This window comes from Chelonia mydas, chromosome 3, assembly GCF_015237465.2.
Source record: "Chelonia mydas isolate rCheMyd1 chromosome 3, rCheMyd1.pri.v2, whole genome shotgun sequence".
Classification (NCBI taxonomy): domain Eukaryota; kingdom Metazoa; phylum Chordata; order Testudines; family Cheloniidae; genus Chelonia; species Chelonia mydas.
Window position 1 is genome coordinate 150404461 of NC_057851.1, and position 18868 is coordinate 150423328.

At 41.9% G+C, this 18868-nt stretch overlaps 1 protein-coding gene across 1 annotated transcript in view; it reads right to left on the minus strand.

Moving 5' to 3' along the window:
• ALK (ALK receptor tyrosine kinase) overlaps positions 1–18868 on the minus strand; it is a 514101-nt gene that overhangs the window by 190751 nt on the left and 304482 nt on the right. The window contains exon 5 of the mRNA XM_027833891.3: positions 293–420. Within this exon, the coding sequence (XP_027689692.3) occupies positions 293–420 (128 nt within the window). The remainder of the gene's footprint in view (positions 1–292; positions 421–18868) is intronic.

Genomic DNA, 18868 nt, shown 5'->3' on the forward strand with positions numbered 1-18868 from the left:
ACATGATTCACAAACCACATACATACAGCTAAATTGAAATGTGGCCACCTCTGGGGTGAAACACTGAAGTGAAGTGCTTGAATTAATGATACGTATTTAATGGAAGTGCTATCATTAAACTTTCCAGAAAACTAAAATATCTTGTACTGCATTGAACGCTTAGGGGTGACTTAGTTAGCTGCGATAGAACTTTCTACTATATGAAGAAGATTTGTATTACTGACAAAAACTTTTTTGCCTAAAAAGGTAACAAGACACAATGAGTTAGAAAGAATGGAACACTCTACATTACCTGCACTGCAGTTCCTCATTGCAAAGGAGTCCATGGCAGCTACGCTCCTGTTCCCACTAGCAACATATTCCAGAGAGATTCGAAAAGGTTTCTTAAGGTGTCCAACTCTCTTCTGCAGAAGCATCCATCTGGTCTCGTCACAAAGCAAAAGGAAACAACACAGGACAAGAGTGGTAAGAAAGGAGGCTATTTTACAAGAAGCACATGTCCAAACATAGCAGGTCCACCCATGCCTTATCATACTGTCCCCCTATGATGCCCCACCAGTGGCCTTTGCTTCCTTCGACTGCAAAAATAAACCTCTAAGAAAAAAATTTCCACAAAGCGGAGATGTCATGACATATGATCATCATCTGCTAATGATGGGTTCTCTCTCTCTCTCATCTGCCACACTTCGCAGCTCTGACATCACTTGCAGATGTCTTGTGACTGTTTAAAAGGAGCCCAACTTCCTTTGCAAAGTGAGCTGTGAAATCTGTCACACACATGCACGCCTTCTGTAAATACCACTTCTTCCTGCCTTCCACCAACAAAGTCTGTTATACAGATTCAGGCAATAAGTTATTCTCAGGGGCTTGCTGAATAGCTGTATTTCCCAGACTTTATATCTTTTTGATGTAATGCATTTTGCTTCTGTGTGGCTGGTTGGAACTCCAAATGTGTATGAGTTTGAAAATTAAAATGGCCCATTTCCCTGTCTGTACTGTTCCCTTAGTTTGTTCTTTTAACTAGACTATGGCCCTGGAGACTAAGGGTCAAATTCAGAAATGATGTGTAAGGCAATGTAAGTTACATGTTGCTAAGCAAGTGTAAGTGGGAACAGTGGAGTCTGAGTCTATCTTGGCATAATGTATTCACTGAAAGGCTGGAAGAAAATTAAAGACCAACCCCTTACATACATACCTCTCACCCTTCTACTTGTTGTTTTTGCTCTTGCACCCCATTTTCCCAGCCACTCAGCACCAAAGTTACACTTACTTAGATACCGTGGCACTTACTTAACATGTAACTTTCAGCATCTTAGCACATGACCCCATATTTGGTCCTGACATTGTATGTCTACAGGACAGGTATAAACACCCTTGGTCACTGTGTAGAGCAGGGGTGGGCAAACATTTTGGCCCGAGGGCCACATCTGGGTATGGAAATTGTATGGAAGACCATGAATGCTCACGAAATTGGGGTTGGGGTGCGGGAGGGTTCTGGCGGGGGGTGCAGGCTCTGAGGTGGGGCCAGAAATGAGGAGTTCAGGGTATGGGAGGGGGCTCTGGGATGGGGAAGTGGCAGCAGGGGTGCGGCCTCTGGGTTGAGCTGGGGATGAGGGGTTTTGGGTGCGGGAGGGTGCTTCAGGCTGGGACTGAGGGGTTTGGAGGGTAGGAGGGGGGTCAGGGTTGGGGCAGGGCATTGAGGCATGGGGGGGTGTGTCTCAGGGTGCAAGCTCTGGATGGTGCTTAACTCAAGTGGCTCCCAGCAGCAGCATGTCCCCGTTCCGGCTCCTACACGAAGGTGCAGCTAGGCAGCTCTTCTGCGCGCTGCCCTGTCCACAGGCTGAGAACCACGGCCAATGGGAGCTGCGGAGGCGGCGCTTGGGGCGGGGGCAGCGTGCGGAGTAGAGCCCCCGGCTGCCCCTACGCATAGGAGCCATAGGGGAGACATGCCACTCCTTCCGGGAGCCTTGCAGATCAGCCCCTGACCCTGCTCCGTGGCAGGAGCACCAGAGTCGGGCAAGCCCCAGATCCTGCTTCCCAGTGAGAGCTCAAGGGCCGGATTAAAATGACTGGCATGCTGGATGCAGCCTGTAGTTTGCCAACCCCTCGTGCAGAGGTTGCCAATAAAGATACCAATTAATGCCAGTTGCAAAGGATGTTTTGTGACATGAATATCCATACTCTAGGAGCTAGATTGGACCCACCCAACTCATTTCATGTGAGTCTGTTCAGTGCCCTCGATGATGGTAACTTTTGGTCACTACCCATTTGGCCATATTCAAACCATTAATACAGATGAGAAACTTTGTAGCCCTGTTGTTTAGGCCTCTAAGCCATCCAGTTTCCCTGGTTCCTTAAATCTCCTTTCACAGATTATTCCAGGATACCAAAACAAAAAATGGATAAAAGCATATAAGATTTCCTTTTAAGCTTATTGTAATTGGTCATCTGGAGACAATCAGAACAGGTGTCCCATAAAGCCTGTTAGAAAATTCCCAATACACTGCAGCTGCAATTGTTTTTGTTTTTTTAAAAAAAGAACAAAAACATATTGTGCTTCCTTAGATCACTTTGAAACAGCAATATTAGGCATTTTTGAGGAACATTATAACTATTTCAGATTAACTTAATGGGGTCAGTGGCAAGAAAGTTTAGAAGCAGTTGCTCTTTTCTAACTGCCTCTTGAAACAGAGAAGTTTCCTTATCAAGATCCCGAATTGCTCCATTGCATGTTGGTTTGTTATTATGGTGTTGTCAAGTGGGCTGGACACAGGAATTTATCTATCTTTAGCAAAAAGAGCATTGGAGCAGATGTTTTTGAGAAAAGAAACAACGCAATTTACATGCATTCTGCAACCAGATAAGAACTTGCCCAAATGCTGATGTACTTTTCAAGAGACATTACCAGCTTGACAGTATCCCTAAAAGGAAATAAAACCATCTCTCTCTCTCTCTGTTACAGTCTTTATTTTAATGAACTCATAATAATGCATGTGTGCAGCACTGCCCCATGCTGTGTAGAATCAGATTAATGGATTAACTGTGTATCACAAGTCCTACATTGTTAATAACTAAAATAAATTCGCCTTTAATTCCAATAGTTATAGCCAGTGCTTTTGGAGCAAGAAGATATGAGTTCTATCCCCCATTGTCACTATAAGGTTCCAGATGGCCATGGAAAGCTGCACAACGACAACTGCGAAGTTCTCAGGAGGTCTTGGGTCTGCTAGAATATCTTAAATTCTTTTCCCTTTTTACTAACACCACTTTAGATTACTGAACTCTTTGATTTTTTTTAAATAAGAAAAATCTATTTTTAAGCATTAATGCCATTTAAGTCCTTTTTTGCTCTTCGCAGCATGAATAGTGACACTAGACTGGTCAGTTATATTTCTTGTTTATGATCAGTTTCACTTTCTGGTTATCATGCTCCAGCCCAATAGTTTTGTTTTGAGGCTTCTCCTATAAGATGACATTTACATCAAACTAATCTTCATTTATTCTCTTGCTTCTGGAATGTAGAGTACACACTTCGGATCACCCATTTCCAGAGAGCCCAGTCTCCTGCCAGCATTGCGTCCTGCTCTATATTAAGGCTGAGGGGGGCAAAGTTGGAAGCCATGACATCCGTCCAGCAAGGCTGTGTGCAAGTTTTCTCCATCCAGCTTTTGTTGGATCAAACATAAAGCTAGAGAATTTGTATGGACTCCGACATATGGAGCAGATGTCCAAACTACCTGAGCCAACACCATCACTTTGGGAGATGCTGGAGGCTGGTTGGTCTGATGCCTGACCTCCTCATTTATAATGTGATGAAGCCACCATATGCCTTCAATACATCATTGCTGCTTCATGTTGAAAGTGCCCAGCTGGTGCATTTGCATCCCTATGGTGGCCCAGAGCCATACAAAAGGACAAAAGCCACTGCTGCTTGATAGATACACATCTTAGTCTGAGCTGATATGTGATGTTGACACTACACAGGCTCCCAAAAGTGTGCATAACACCCATAGCCTTGCTGATTTGATGTTTCATGTCAGCAAGGCAACTTCCATCCATTCTTCCATTTGAACATCATGTCAACAGAACCAAGATGTTCAAATGAATTGATGAATTCAACTTCTTGTCCATCAATTACGACGGGTAGGAGTAGAGGTCCATCAGCCACCTTCATCAGTTTATTGTAGAAGACCAGTTGACTTGAAGACCAAGCTTACTTGCTTCTTCCACATATAAATTCAGGGCATTGATCAGATTAGTTCATGAGGATGCAAATATAGCCATGTCATTCTCATATTCCAGGTCTATTATGCAGAAGTCATGGAGTACTACCCGGGTATGCAGCTAGTGATGGCTTCCATCATTTGGTCAATAATGGGGTTGAACAGATCATTTGGGGGCAGCCACGCATATTGGACGGATGCCACTGTTGTGCTCAAACCAATTGGACATTCTACAATCTAAGCAGTCACAGCTCTCACTTTGGCAATGCATTTCTACAAGAAGATTGAGGAGCTTTCCAGGTACACCAGTAGCTTTTCAGGCACAGCCAAAGGAGTGACAATCAAAAGAGTCAAAGGCAGCTTTTAAATCAATAAAAGCTATAAACACCTTATCCTTCCTCCTACTATTCCCTGCAAAATGAATCCTGTGTTCACTGAAATTAAAGAAAATCAAATCAAATAATGGAAGCATTTTTATTCATATGCAGTTTTTTAAACCACCTCTTTTCCCACCCATCCCTTTTTAAAAAAAATACAGAGACTAAAGCCATCTCACCGGTGTCCCTTTAATCTCTAAAAGATAACTAATTTCTCTACAAGCAGGGTGAACCAGCTTTGGACATAATTTACTCTGAAAAATGCAGGAACATCTGTATGTCATGAAAAACATTCCTCACCGTTTCAAAAGACTGATGGATTTTAATTCCAAGTACACAGTGGCCTTCAACAATGATTTCCATTTCTGGGCTACTGCTAACCCTCCGGATAAATGTGTCAAGAGTTTTAGGAATTGCTTTTCTGAGTTACTGGTGCAATAACTTCAGTTTGAAATTCTCAGGCCTCCCATAGTTTACCACTGAAACTTTATTAACTTTCAGAGCCGTGGCCAAGCAGGTATTTTATGTCACTGGAATTCAAGACAGGGGAAGGGCAGGCTCACTTGAAGTCAGATTCATTACAAACTGCTTCAGAGTTTGTGGTGCAACTTCCTAGAAATGGATTTTTTGAGGTTCAAGTAATCTGTGTGAAAAAATGGGTAATTCTCAGTCCACTTCCTAGTAGAGAGGTGGGCACATCACAAAAAACACTATAAATATGACAGTAACTAGCAGATTTATCAGAGACATCAAACAAGGAGTGAATGACCCAATGGAGAGAAGTTGTCCTCATGCCTAGAAGTGGATCGTTATAAAGGAACGTTGGCGGATCAGAATGGGAGAAGATTCACTGTCCACAGTGTAGTTGTTCTATAAATACAGGCGAGACATCAGGCTCCAGATCTATCACACTGGTATGTTTTTACAGCACTACATTCGCTCTAAAATCTAAAAAAAACAAAATCCCAAACAAATAACCTTCAGCCCCACCCTTAACCTGCAGCAGGCTATGCTGTAGGGTAATTTATATCCGCTGGTAGGTTAACTATTTGCATTTCTATTACAGCAGCCTATATTTTTGTGACACTTTAGAAATCATTTTATCAAGGTAGCAGTAAGGGGCTTAAACTATTATTTAGGCAAGAAGAGGGGAAATATCCAAGGTGGAGTCATGCTCAGTAACTGTTGGACATGTAACTCTCTCCGCTCCTACAAACAGGATACAGTAAAACAAGATTCAGATTCACATAACACCTTTTATTTGAAGGGTATCCTCTGAAGTGCTTTACAAAACAATGAATTCAATACTGGCAAGTCTACAGCTGTATGGACAAAGGCCCCAGCTGCTGGGCACACAGCAATAACTCACATGCAGCAATGAGTATTAAAACCTGTTTTATCAAGAGAGGACACCAGGAGTATCTCCCTAATCTTTATCCTATGAGATCTTTAGTGTCTACCTTGACACATATCAAATAGCAGAAGAGACCACAATTTAATGTCTTCTAATCTGAATGACGGCACTGTTCACAGGACGGTGGCTCCCTCTCCCTGTCCCGCTATTGCATTGGGAACAATTCCAAGTCCTGGTCCAGGCTTGGGCTCTGAACTTTGTTGCTCAAAGATGGCCAAGCAAGACTGACATTGAGCAATGACTGCTATCCCTCCTTAGACACAGTGGGGCCAAATTCAACACTTTTGTAATTCCAGTAGAGTCACTAGAGTTACACCAGGGATGAATTTGGTTCAATGGTTTTAATATTTAGAATATACACAAGAGCTCAACATGCAGATTAAGAGTGTCATGATTTTCTGACATTGCCCAAGAATTTGAGTAGAGCAAAACCCTTGATCCAAATATTCTCAAACTTTGGAAAACTTCAGACCCAGATCCAAACTCTGCCACCTAGGCCCATGTCACAGTTTGAGAGGAGCAAGTACTTGTAGAAGGGCTGGACTGGACTCCACTCCCTTAGAGTTCATTAGTGCCGGTTTTCCATAGCCAGAAGGATCACTGCAGGACTAAAAGAGAACCTCAGGCCTCCACATGAGCCAAATACATTGCCTCCTCTACACTCTTTAGGAAGAAGAGAACAGGCCTGGGAATAGAATGCTGGGCACTTTCATGGCATTGGTTGCTCAGCACCAACCACAGCGTTAAGTCTTTATGGTCACCCCCCAAACTATCCTATGCGTTCCCACAATCCCAACTGTCCCCAAACCTCACAGTTACAATCCAGCTCTTTTTTAGCTCCCAAGCACTAGTTTTGCTTATACACAGCATCAGTTTCAGTGGACATAGTAAGATTTTTTTTTGGTAAGAACTTGACTTTTGGGAGACATTTATAATTTTAGACTCCCTACAATTTGTTCACAAAGGTATTTAATTTGGGGAGGTACATTACTCGTTAATTATGACTAGTGCATTAAATGTCATTTTGCTTGCTTCTTTGGATAACATCAGCATCAGGCTGTTTGAGGGCAAGCAGTCACGATACTTTCTGGGAAGCAGAGTGTTCTGAAAAAATGGTCAGCTAGAGCCAGAAATGGAATCTCAAGCTAAAAAATGCATGCCCTACATATGCCAGGCTGACTGCATGGTTAGAGAATTTTGATAATCCCTGCCCCAGATGTATGTGCACACACTGGTTTGTTGGGGTGTTTGTCCCTCAGTGTGGAGGTGTAATAAAATACTGAACTCTATCAATGATTTTATCCTCAATCCTGCATATATCTGCTCTTCGTGCACAATCACTTCGTGACTCTTCCCAAGACTTCTGTGCATGAAGGGTGAAATTCACTCTTTTTCAGAAAGCCAGCACATAGCCCATGTCACTACTTATGCCCTCAAAAAAGGGGCTTAAGTGTTGCATCGTCCTTGTACTGGCCGTTTGAAGTGGATGAGTTTCACCCAGAATGCCCTCCCAGTTTGGGTCTGGCAAGTCACAACTTTGTCATTATCCAGGATAGCATCCCTATTGAGGAAAGCACTTAAGCATGTGCTTAAATGATTAAGTGAGAAGCACAAGCTTAAGTGCCTCCCTGAATCAAGGCCTCAGATCTCTGCTTATGGCTCACCGCTTCTACCTTGACCACAAAATAAACAAAAATTTATAAAAAAAATAAAAATCTCCACAGCTAAACTGAATATCAGCAGAATCTTATTTCTGAAACCCATGTCCTTCCCCACCTCAACCCCCACTCTTGTTTTTTAGCCTATTATGTCATGCCTATTAATAGAACCTATGATTTTCAGGACAGGGACTTCACCCATTTCTTTTTCTTTGGTTTTGTTTTGTTAAACTGTTCTGCACACTTTTGAGAGCTGTAAAATTAAACACAACAACAATAGCTGCAGTTAGAGTATTTCAAATCAAAACACACATACAGCATCATGAAGGTACTTTGAAAAAGTTAAAACTTGCTACTTAAAAATGATATCTTGTTAAGGAGAGGATTAAAAAGACAAAATTCTCACCAGGATCACTAAAGAGATTTTTCTTCCCACCTTCTACTAGGGGAATTTGGGAAAGAGATTAACTATGCCCTTCCAACACACGGTTCCATGAACAAAAGTGGTTTATAGCAGTCAATAATCCTCCAGACTCAAGTCAAGCTGTGTCTGCCAACAGATACTGCATTAGGTATGAACAAATTAGATCTATTTGGGCTGCAGCTGAAAGAAAATGAAATATATTTGCAAGTGATTCCTCTTAAAATTCCAGGAAAGAAAAAATAATATGAATGAACCACAGAAAATTCTGTAGACATTTTTCCCATTAGCTCAAACTGTATGCTAATGTTACCCTGCATTGCCCTGAGATTATTTTAAATGATCTGCATTACATTTATTTCAATGAATTGATCTTAAAACTACTTAAAATACAAGAACCTGTATACTGGTTAGCTGTTTTTGGAAAAGAGCTATTTTCTAAAGAGGCAGTTAGTAATATATTGCTGCCTACAGATGCAGCATTAACACAGAAGGACTCCCTCCTACGCAAATCAGAAATAGTGTATCGAACTCTTCCATTTGGAGAACACTTGGATAAGGAAAGGAGGAAAATGGGCATTTATTTCACTATGTTTCAGTTAAAACGACTTGTCTCACTAGCCCCTGTTCCATCAACCTTTTACATTTAAAAAAAAGTCATAATGGATAGTGATACCAATTTAATATAGGATTTAATAGCAGGTGATAACATTTTGTAGAGAATTTAAGCCATCCTATAGGATTCTATAGCAGGAATCCTGCTGTCTTCTAGATACCATAATTTTTAGAATATTATCTATAGACCCCTGCTTAGGCCCTGATCCAAAGCCCATAGAAGTCAATGGAAAGATTCCCACTGACTTTAACAGGCATTGGTTCAGACCATTAGTTTCCATAGGAATCTGTTGTTAGCCCTATTAAATTCTACAGGACTTTTTGCTAAGCGATGTGCTGGAAGGGGTTCTTGGAACCTTCTAGGAGACCTCTGTTAAAATTCTGCCACAAAACTGAAGGGATGGCTGCAGAGATATCCTTGCTTTTGTTCCTTCAAGGAGAAGTCCTATATTATTTTTATAGAGATTAAACTACTAGGGTTCTACAGAAATATTATAGGGCCCGACAGAAATTACTCTATAATCTTTGCTTCTGGTTTACAATCCAGGCCTAGTGCATAGCTCCTTTGCTTTAGAAACTGGGCATGAACGAGATTGTGACTGAGTTGCAATCTAATATTTCCTCGCTTGTGGCAAGGAGGAAATAATCTGAGCCATCCCTTTGGAGCTGTCACATTAGACTATTGCCTATAGTCACCTACATGCAAGGAAAGGGGTTCAGCAGTCTGGCAGTAGCTGCTTTCCTTCCCCATGTACGCTCTCATGTTGTGGGGGATCCTTACACCCCAGCCTTGCATGGCTAGGGAGGAGGGCTCACAGTTAAGCCCACAGAATTTAATAGAGAATGACATCCCTTCCATAGGGTTTGTGAACCATCCTAAATGATTATATAGTAAATATAGAATTTTTTTGTAAATTCTATATGATGACACAAAACAAACAAAGGTCACCTGTAGGAGAACTATCCTTCTCTATTCAATTGTATAGGGCCTTTTTTCACTCCTTTTTTCATGGAGTTTACCCCTTTCTTGAGAGGCTGATGAAGAATCCCTGCCAGAGAAATTACACTAATTATTTTTATTAAAATTATCTACACAGCACCTGGAAATCTACAAAACAGTCTCCTTGCTCTGGAGAGTTTACAAACTATGGCCTCACTACTGCAGAGACTTAATCACATGAGTAACTGAAGAAATAGAGCCTCAGAGTTTAACTCTCATTGAAGTAATTAGGAATATTTTAATGGACTTCAATGGGCAGTAGATCAGATCTGGAGTTAAGATGAGAACAACAAGAAAAGAGAAATCAGGGAGAGAACGAGAAGCCAGAGGGATATGGGTGAAGATAACAGTGGTTGTTCAGATGAGGAACAAACTGATTTTCAAGAAAATAGTTTGGTGCCATTGAAATGGAACAGATTTCACTAAAGGGAAGGTATTTCTAGAAAACGTCCTTGAGGAATATTTCAAGACTCCCATACAAGGTCTTTGTCTCTGAGCATTCCCGTTTATACAAATTCAATATTGTGCTGCACTAAGCAAAGTACATACATGTCTAGCAAATGTATTATGTTGGCCAAGTGTGATTGCCTCCTTCCTTGGTTATGAGAAAATATTTTTTTCAAATGCATGAGATTTTAGTGTGTTTCTCTAATGCATGAGGGCTCTTCAGCTCCACCTACTCTTGCACTCTTCCTCCCATTTACTGGTTATATTTGCTTTAATGAAACAAACACAGAGATTAAACCGAATTCTGTAAACAGACTGCAACAAATGGCTAGCAGTATGTAAGCCAAGACTACTAGAGCCACACTTCATTTCTATAACCTCTTACATCTTCAGAGCACCGTACAGACATCAGCCAATGATTCCTGACAACTCCTCTAGGGAGGTAAGCAAGTATTATCCTCATTTCACATGTAAGAAAATGAGGCATAGAAAGGTTGATGGCAAAGATGGGATGAGTATTCAGGAATTCACAATTCCTAGTCCTATGCCTTGGATAAGAGTAATTACATTTCACGCTTCAGGAAATAATTTAATTGCCCTTGTGGTGTCAGAAAAAAATTCCATCCCCTCAAACTAATGGACAGCATTGTATAATTTTCTAGGAACATTTTTGGCAGGAGTTACACTTTCCTCTGATTCAACATACATTAGACGCTAGCAGGACCCTGGACTAGATGGGCTACTGGCCTTATCCAGTCTATAAATTCCTATGTTCCTCTACAAAGAATAATTTAGAACCAAGATTATGCAAAGTATGAGAAGGAACAGCCTTCCCTATCTTCCTAGATAGAACAAGGAAATGGGACTATGTTCACATACAAACCATTTTTCCCCATGAGCAGTTACTCTGGACAGATATTGAAGGGTGTATTTCAGAGAGTGTCCTACTGTTCAGGGCGATCTCATACTGTCCAAGAATCTAACAGTCTTATTTCCATTGATGTCAAAAACAATCTTGCTTTCATTACAGACATGGACCAAAAGCCAATATCAAGGCTTCAGAATGGAGTAACATGAGTCAGACATCCAGAAGAGAAGACCAATGGCAGGGCTATTTTGAAATAATTGAACTCGCACAGCATCTGGATGACCAATTAAAAGGAAATTGTCATTACTGAGTGCAGAGGTGAAATTTCAGACTGGGGCTAAAGGGGAGTTTAAATGGCACATTAGCTCAGCGTTTATGGGCCAAACACTATAATAAAATATTTTAATGCTGGAAAGCTGAATGAATGAGAGCGAAGGTTTTTCTTCAGAGAATAGATACTGCACATACCTACTTTGGTATCCCTTTGGATACATCAGTGTGCAGAGGTTAGTGGTTTTAATAATATAGATTTCAGAACAGTATATCAATGAATTGGATCAGTGATGAAGTGGAGAACTGCTTGGCCCAGAGAATGAGTAAGAGGATAGAGAGTCGTTCATCTCCAGATGACTCACTGAAATCCAGCCCAGATCTGTAAAGAACTCTTGACAAAGCCATTACCGTCTGATGCCATCCCTCCCCAACCCATTACTTTAGATATCTCCCAATGCATAGTTACAACACATTGGCTCTTCTTATGATCTGAAGAAGCACCTTCTCCCAATTATTATTTGTATCATGCTCAGAGATATGCTAGGTGTGGTACAAAGAATAAATAAGTTAGACAAAGTCCCTCACAATTGAGAATGTAGATGTGATGCAAAGTGAGAATAAGCACCAACAAGAGAGACCTGGTGGTGGGTGGAGGATGTATATTTAGTATGAACAAACAGTTTTCTTTTTTTAATTGAATTTATTTAGTTTTTGCAGGCTTTGGGGCAGAATTTAGTCTTTAGCATGGTTTTGAATGAAGTGAGCGTTATGGCTTAGAAAGCTGTACATCTTCTTACTTATGTAGAAACCATGTTATCTATCCTGTTGTTATAGATGACTTTTGTTTGTATTACATATCTTATAGGAACAAAACTTCAGTAAAAATTCTTGGGGGAAAAAAAAGAGGAAATGAGAGAGATGATTGTATAAAATGTCCAAGTGACTTATTCTAAGAGGTAGAGCTAGGGAAGTCAACACCTACTCACCATGGCAATTGGCACACTGGAGATTAGACAGGGCCACCCAGAAAAAGTGAAAATTGGACTCAGATTCCAAATTAAATGCAGAGAGAGAGAGAGTGTGCATGCAAGGCTCTCTGTATCATCCATTCTTCATGGGAGAGAATGTTCTTGTAACTAGCAGTGAGAATATTTGTGATGACAAGACTAAATATTTTAGGCCCAAATTGAAAAATGGCTATTGGTTTTCAGTGCCTCAATTTCTGAGTTCTTAATATGAGACGTGATGGGTTTGATTGTTCAGAGGCATTGTTCCTGTTGTGTTGACTTCATTTGGAATTGTGAATGCTTCTAAAATGCAGGCTCAAGGAACCTCAAGGTGCATATCCAAAAAACAGAAGGCAGACAAAATCAGGGGCCACTTTTGAAAATTTGGGCCAAATTTTTGAGATGTGTCCAAGCCACAAATCTGAGATCTGGCTTTCTCCTGAGTTTGAGAATGTTTGGATCTGGGGTTTTGGTTTGGCCCCATATTTTTTAGTTGATACTTGCTCTGCACACTGTTTTCAGAGTAAACAATATAACCTCTAACTAGTACTATGCCCTGAAAACAGATTCAAAGATGTGAAAGTGCCATTTATTGGCCAATGAAAGTCAGATATAAAGATGTCTGAACTGAGAGACTCATTTCCTCAGGTTAATATTGCAGCAGAAATTTAAGGTTGTTTGGATGGTGATTTTAAAACAACATGAAAAGGTTACGATTGTCCTTAGTGTTTAATGCTAAACCAAACCATTTCCATTCATGCATACCCTCAATGTAGTCATTCCATCAACACTATTTCCTCCTTAGTATTACATCTAGTTCTTTTTCAGTTATAATAAATCATTTATTATTACTGCAGTACTTACAACACACAACTGAACACACTGATTGGGATAGTTTGTGTCTTTAAGCACAGCCCTGAGAAGGGATTGTGAATAAGTTACGCTATCCCAGGAGTATCCCCAGAAGGCACTGTGATTACAGAGATACTCCTGATTCCTGGTTCCTCCTCTACTTTCTGCTACCTGCAGCTGGGAGGGATGGCAAGCTAGCCTATATCAGCAGCAAAGTACAACACAACATACCTTATGCCAGTTCAGCAGCACTACCAGCAAGTAGAAGGGATGGAGATACCCATCCTCTGCCCCTTACTCAGGGTGCAGGGAGAGGTGGAATAAGGAGGCTCTGCCACAGCCGGCCTGCGTGAAATTTGAACAAATCATATCACCTCTCTGTACCTCGGCTTGCTATACCATCTGTAAAATGGGGATAATACTAACTACTTACCGTACATGGGTATTGTAAGGGTTTGTCTGTACAACATTTGGAGTGAGCCTCTCAGCCCAGGTCAACAGAGATAGGTTAGTAAGGCTCACACTAACGCTCTAAACAATAGCTCTATAGACAGCACTTTGAAGTTTCAGCCCCCATATCCCTTGGTTTCAGACTGAAACCAAGATGCAACCTCAAAGCCCCATCTATACAACTCTTTTTAGAGTACTAGTGTGAGCCCTGCTAGCCCAAGTCTGTTGACCTGGGCTGGGAGGCTCTCTCTAAAATGCTGTGTAGACATATCCTAAAGGTTAGTAAAATTCACCCCTGTGCAGAGGGCCAGCAAAAGGGCTAGGCAACATTTAATTCCCACTCAAACCCTATTTTGAGTGCTTCAGTGGAACGGTTTGTCTGCATAGCGATGAAGTGCTTCAAGCTCCTAGGATGGAAGGTGTCACAGAGATCCAGAACATCAGTGGTGCAAGTAGGGCAGTATGCTCTGGTACCTTGTACCAGTAAGGTATTTATACCCGTACGCCGTACTGGAAAGACACAGGAGGAGCAGAATGTCCTCCTCCAGCGCTGCTGTATTACCCCCCAGCCCCGCCCCCAGCCTTTCCATGCAGCTGCATCTTCTGAGTCCTGCTTGGGGTCTGTACAGCAGCCATGCAGGAGGACAGGACTGGGTGTGGTACAGCCGCGCCGAAGGAGCTGCCAGCGTGGGGCCACCCAGTGGCCCCATGTTCTGTTCCTTTCACCGCTGCGGTTCTGGAGAGCCCTGTGGTTCAGAAGTCTGGTGCAGCAGGAGGAGAACAGAGCACCCCCCCCACCCCAAGTAACATGGGATGGATCATGGGGAGGGAAGAGGGAGAGCGCAGGTTCCCGGGCTGGGGTCACGTGCAGCGTACCAGTAAGAAATTAATTCTACTTGCATCACTACATAACATCATGCAGCATGTACTACTGGCTTAACTAAGGGTGATATAAAAGACAGAGTAATAGCTTCAACTGTGAATTTCCTAACATTTTATCAGCCCTTTCATGTTATCACTAGGATACTTTTGTTTACTATTTCCCAGAATTGCTTCCTTGCAGGTAAGATTCTCTACCTTATTGCTCCCCTCCAGCATAAAGCTACCATACCCTGGATGATCTAGTCTGAAGTGAAACACATCTAATTTAATCTAACACATTAATCTCTGCAGCTCCCCCACCTTATCTCCCGCACATTGCTTGCTCAGTACATAGTGGGGTTTTGCCTTTTTCATCAATATTAAAATTTATATTGACTCTAAAAGTCTCACGCTGACCTCTAGTTTTCCTTAACAAACATAACCACAAAGCGCTCAGGTTCTGAGTCTGCCAGGAAGAACAATCAATACTGCTGAATAAAAATTCACCTATGGCTCACAGTAGCCCTTGCCTCTGCCCAGCTTAAAGGTTTCATGCATTTTCAGCTCGTTAGCAATTCCTAGATGATGGAAAGTTCAGCAGCCTCTGCACCAATCCGAATACATTTTGGATGGATATTCTGTGCTGAGAAATACCTCTAGCTATATAGACAGCACTTTGAAGTTTCAGCCCCCCTGCTGCACCTTGGCTTCAGAGCCTGAGCCACAATCATAAGGAGCTTTATGCTGACTGAGTCTGAAGGGTGTGGTGGTTTGAGGAAAGGGCCAGGAACAAAAAGACCCTTAGGCCATATCAACATCAGAGCACTGGACTGATTGTTTTGCACTCATAGACACACCACAAACTGAGTGCATCCCCATCAGCCACCTCTAACTGGATTAGGATTTTGCCTTGTGTCCATGCCAGGGCTGCCTTACACTGATTAAAGTGCATGTAGCTATCACCATGATGGTCAAATTGTTATTTGCAGCCAGCAATCCACAGCTGGCAGCGGGAACAATGGCTAGAGTGGATTTAGTGGTAAGGGTTATGGGGGTAGGGAGGGCAGTTGACTGGCTGAGGACTTCTGAGACTGATGTTCACCAGCTGAGGGAATTGACTGCTCCAATTATGCCAGTGGGATACGTCCACACTGGCACTCAGTCAGTTGATGATTTACCTCTGCAAGTTATCATCAGGGTACCTGCCATGGATTGTAGCCTCTTTGACAATCCCAACCCCTGTGCAAATAGCAGTGAGAGGTATAGCCTCTGTTTCCACTCATAAGCTATAGAAGCTGGCAGGGGATCAAGGGAGCCTGCACGACAGCCACACAGCCTGACCCTGTGTTAGGTAGATTTTACCTCCTGAACTACTCTGCTCCACCTACATCCAGTGCTGAACCTTGTGCAATCACTTACATTCTTTCAAAGTGAGAGTCAAACACTACTCATCTAATCTAGTACCATTTTACACCCACTTTGCACTAGTGTAGATGAAAGCAGATGATGCAGGGCAATGGAGAATCAGGCCTTCAGGTTTTGCAGGTGAAGTGAGTTTCTCCGAAAGCGCATAAAGAGGAACTTTCTGGTTTAAGAACAGCATTTTGTTTAAAAAACAAACAAAATGTATAACACATTTAAAACCAGAGCCAAATTCCCCTGGTCAGGTCTATCGTGCAGCAAGTGACTGTGTTTGAGAATCACATCTACGGAAAGACCATACAGCACACAACAGATCCATCAACATTTTTGAAAGGTGAATGAATAAAGGATTTAGGAAGTAGAACAGCTGTTTCAATTATGGAATTGGGAGCACAAGCCCTGGGCATTCAGTACTGCTGAAAGCCCATGAGCTGTGGGGAACAGAGCTATCTTTATGGATAATAATGAAAAGAGCAAGGCCCTTCATATATTCAAAGCAAACAGATAGCAAATGCTTTGGTGACAGTGGGTTGTTTTCTAATTCAAGCTTCCAGAGTTTTATTTCTGCTTTGCAAAGATGAACAAACCCTCTTTCTGTGGATTGCAAAAGAAATCAGCCACCCTAGTACTGCGTTTGGCTGTTCCTAAGATGATTCTGATTTCCTGCTTAGCAAATATATGACCTTCTCTGCTTCCTCATAAGAACTGGTAACTTGAAGGGGTTAGTGGATGTGAAATAGCTGTCTCCAGCAGGCAATGTCCGGTGTTAATAGACCCATCATCACATCTAGAGCAATCATGAACCTCTGTAACTTATGAAATATTACATTTCATGCTTACCAATGTAGACCATGTCAATTCAAAAAGTGGCCTTGGAAATTTTGGTTCAGTCAGACATCTAAGCTCCTTAACAGGAAAAATTATACAGAGAATAATGAAGCTGGCTGTACTGAGATACAGGGAAATTATTCCATTGAGGGATTCTGGCTAAATCAACGCACAAAATATACATTATATACAGAGTAGGTAGATAGGTCAACCTCAGTTTACCAAACTCTGGTTCAATGAAGTTTGGTTACCTTCATCAGGTTGCACTGATAAAACTTAACTTACCAGTCAGCCATCTCTGGGATGAAATGTAACAGCTATTAACAGATAGGGTTACCACCTCTGAGGTACAAAAAAAAAAGCCATCATCCAGGATGATCCGGAGCTAATAAAACTGGACAGCTGGCAGTGTGTGCTGAGCACCCTTACGGATTTCCTGGCACAGCTCTCTCAAAAAAAGGATGATCCTGGGAAAACCTGAATAGGTGCTAACCCTATTAACAGAGCCTGGAAAAACCTAGATAGGTCGTAACCCTATTAACAGAGCACAGCAACACTACACAGCACTTAAGGTCAAGTAGTGAAACAGAAGTGGGGAAATTCAGGGAGGGAGACTTTGATTCCCCAACCTATAATTTGGCCAGAAAAAAGGCCTTAGCTCTCCTAAAACTGGCACGGGATCTTTAATTCTCATATATTATCATATCATAGGGAGGATCTAGTTTTATGCCTCTTCTGATGGATGTTGTCATCCCATTTTTGGGATGACTGTTTGAAGCCCTCAACACACAGCACATCCAAACTCCACAGTGATTGTCTGCAAAGAAGGTGGGAGTTCAGAAGGGCGAGCAGTGGAGTCTATGAACATCACAGGTGCTCTCGCCAAAAAACATGCTTAAGGGGTCACAGCTATTTCAGGCTGGGGCGGATGTAGTAAGTGTAGCGATTTGTCTGTGCAGTTGCCTTGTCTCTGGAATGGGAGGGGCAGATCCCATATTCACACAATGCCCCTGCATTGTACCTCCATGCAAATCCCACTTACTCTGGCTCTACACAAGGGATGAGAATTTCCCGCTTAGAGGGACCGTCTGATTCCCTGCAGCGGTGCCATGAGGAACAGCTGCCAGGTACCCTGCTGAGTAGATGCTAGATCAATAGCTTAATTAGTTAATGACTACACAGCACTCTGAAGATGAAAAGTACAATATCATTATTAGAGGTAACTCCTTTGGTCAAAGCACTTTCACCTCCACTGCTTCATTCTTTCATGCACCTTGTTGAATTATGGATATTTCTGGATCAATGGTACTGAAGGTTCTGCAGTATCCATCTCTCGAATCTTTATTCTTGAGCTGTGTACTCGCTACTCCAAATAAAATCAACCCCCTGTATGCTGGGCAGCTGACACAGTAACACAAATGCAGAATATTTGCACATTTTATTATAATAATCTATTCTTTGCCCCTTCTCCATGATCAATCCTATTTGTGCAGCTCTTTGAAAATGCAAAGGGCTATGGACTGTTATTAAAATTTCAGTCTAAATGATTCAATCCTTGCTCCTCTCTCTCAAATTAATCTCAAAATGGAAGAACCACTTTCATTGTTAAATGTGCCAAGTTTGTAATGAAGTATCTTGCAACCTTTGGAATCTCCCCAGAGACATACCCTTCAGACTCAGCCTACTGCTATGTGCATGGTTTATCTCAGAGATTTTATGGATTTAGGCTAGAATTTTGCAGATTTTTTTATAGCCACTAATGAAGGACAAAACTCAAAATGTTTTTCAAAGCTTTGGTTAAACATCCCAGTGTTTGGATGTTGCTTATCTGAAATTTGTCTGTGACTGGGACATCAGAGAGTAGAATGGCAGATCACACCCAAGTCAGAAAGTGTGTGAGATAGCAAGTGAGTGAAAGAACATGAACCAGGGAGAAAGCAAGAGCAAAAGCACAGGAGAGCAAGTGAGCCAGAGAGAGCTTGTGTGGGAGAATACAAATGAGAGTAGGAGGCCAGAGAGCACACTACAGAGCCAATGGGTCAGAGTACACCAGAGGAAGTGAGTCAGAGTGTGACAGCACGAGTGCACATGCACTTGTGAACTGTACAACGTGCTCATAAGCCAGCAAAAGACATGGCAGTTCCTGTAGTTT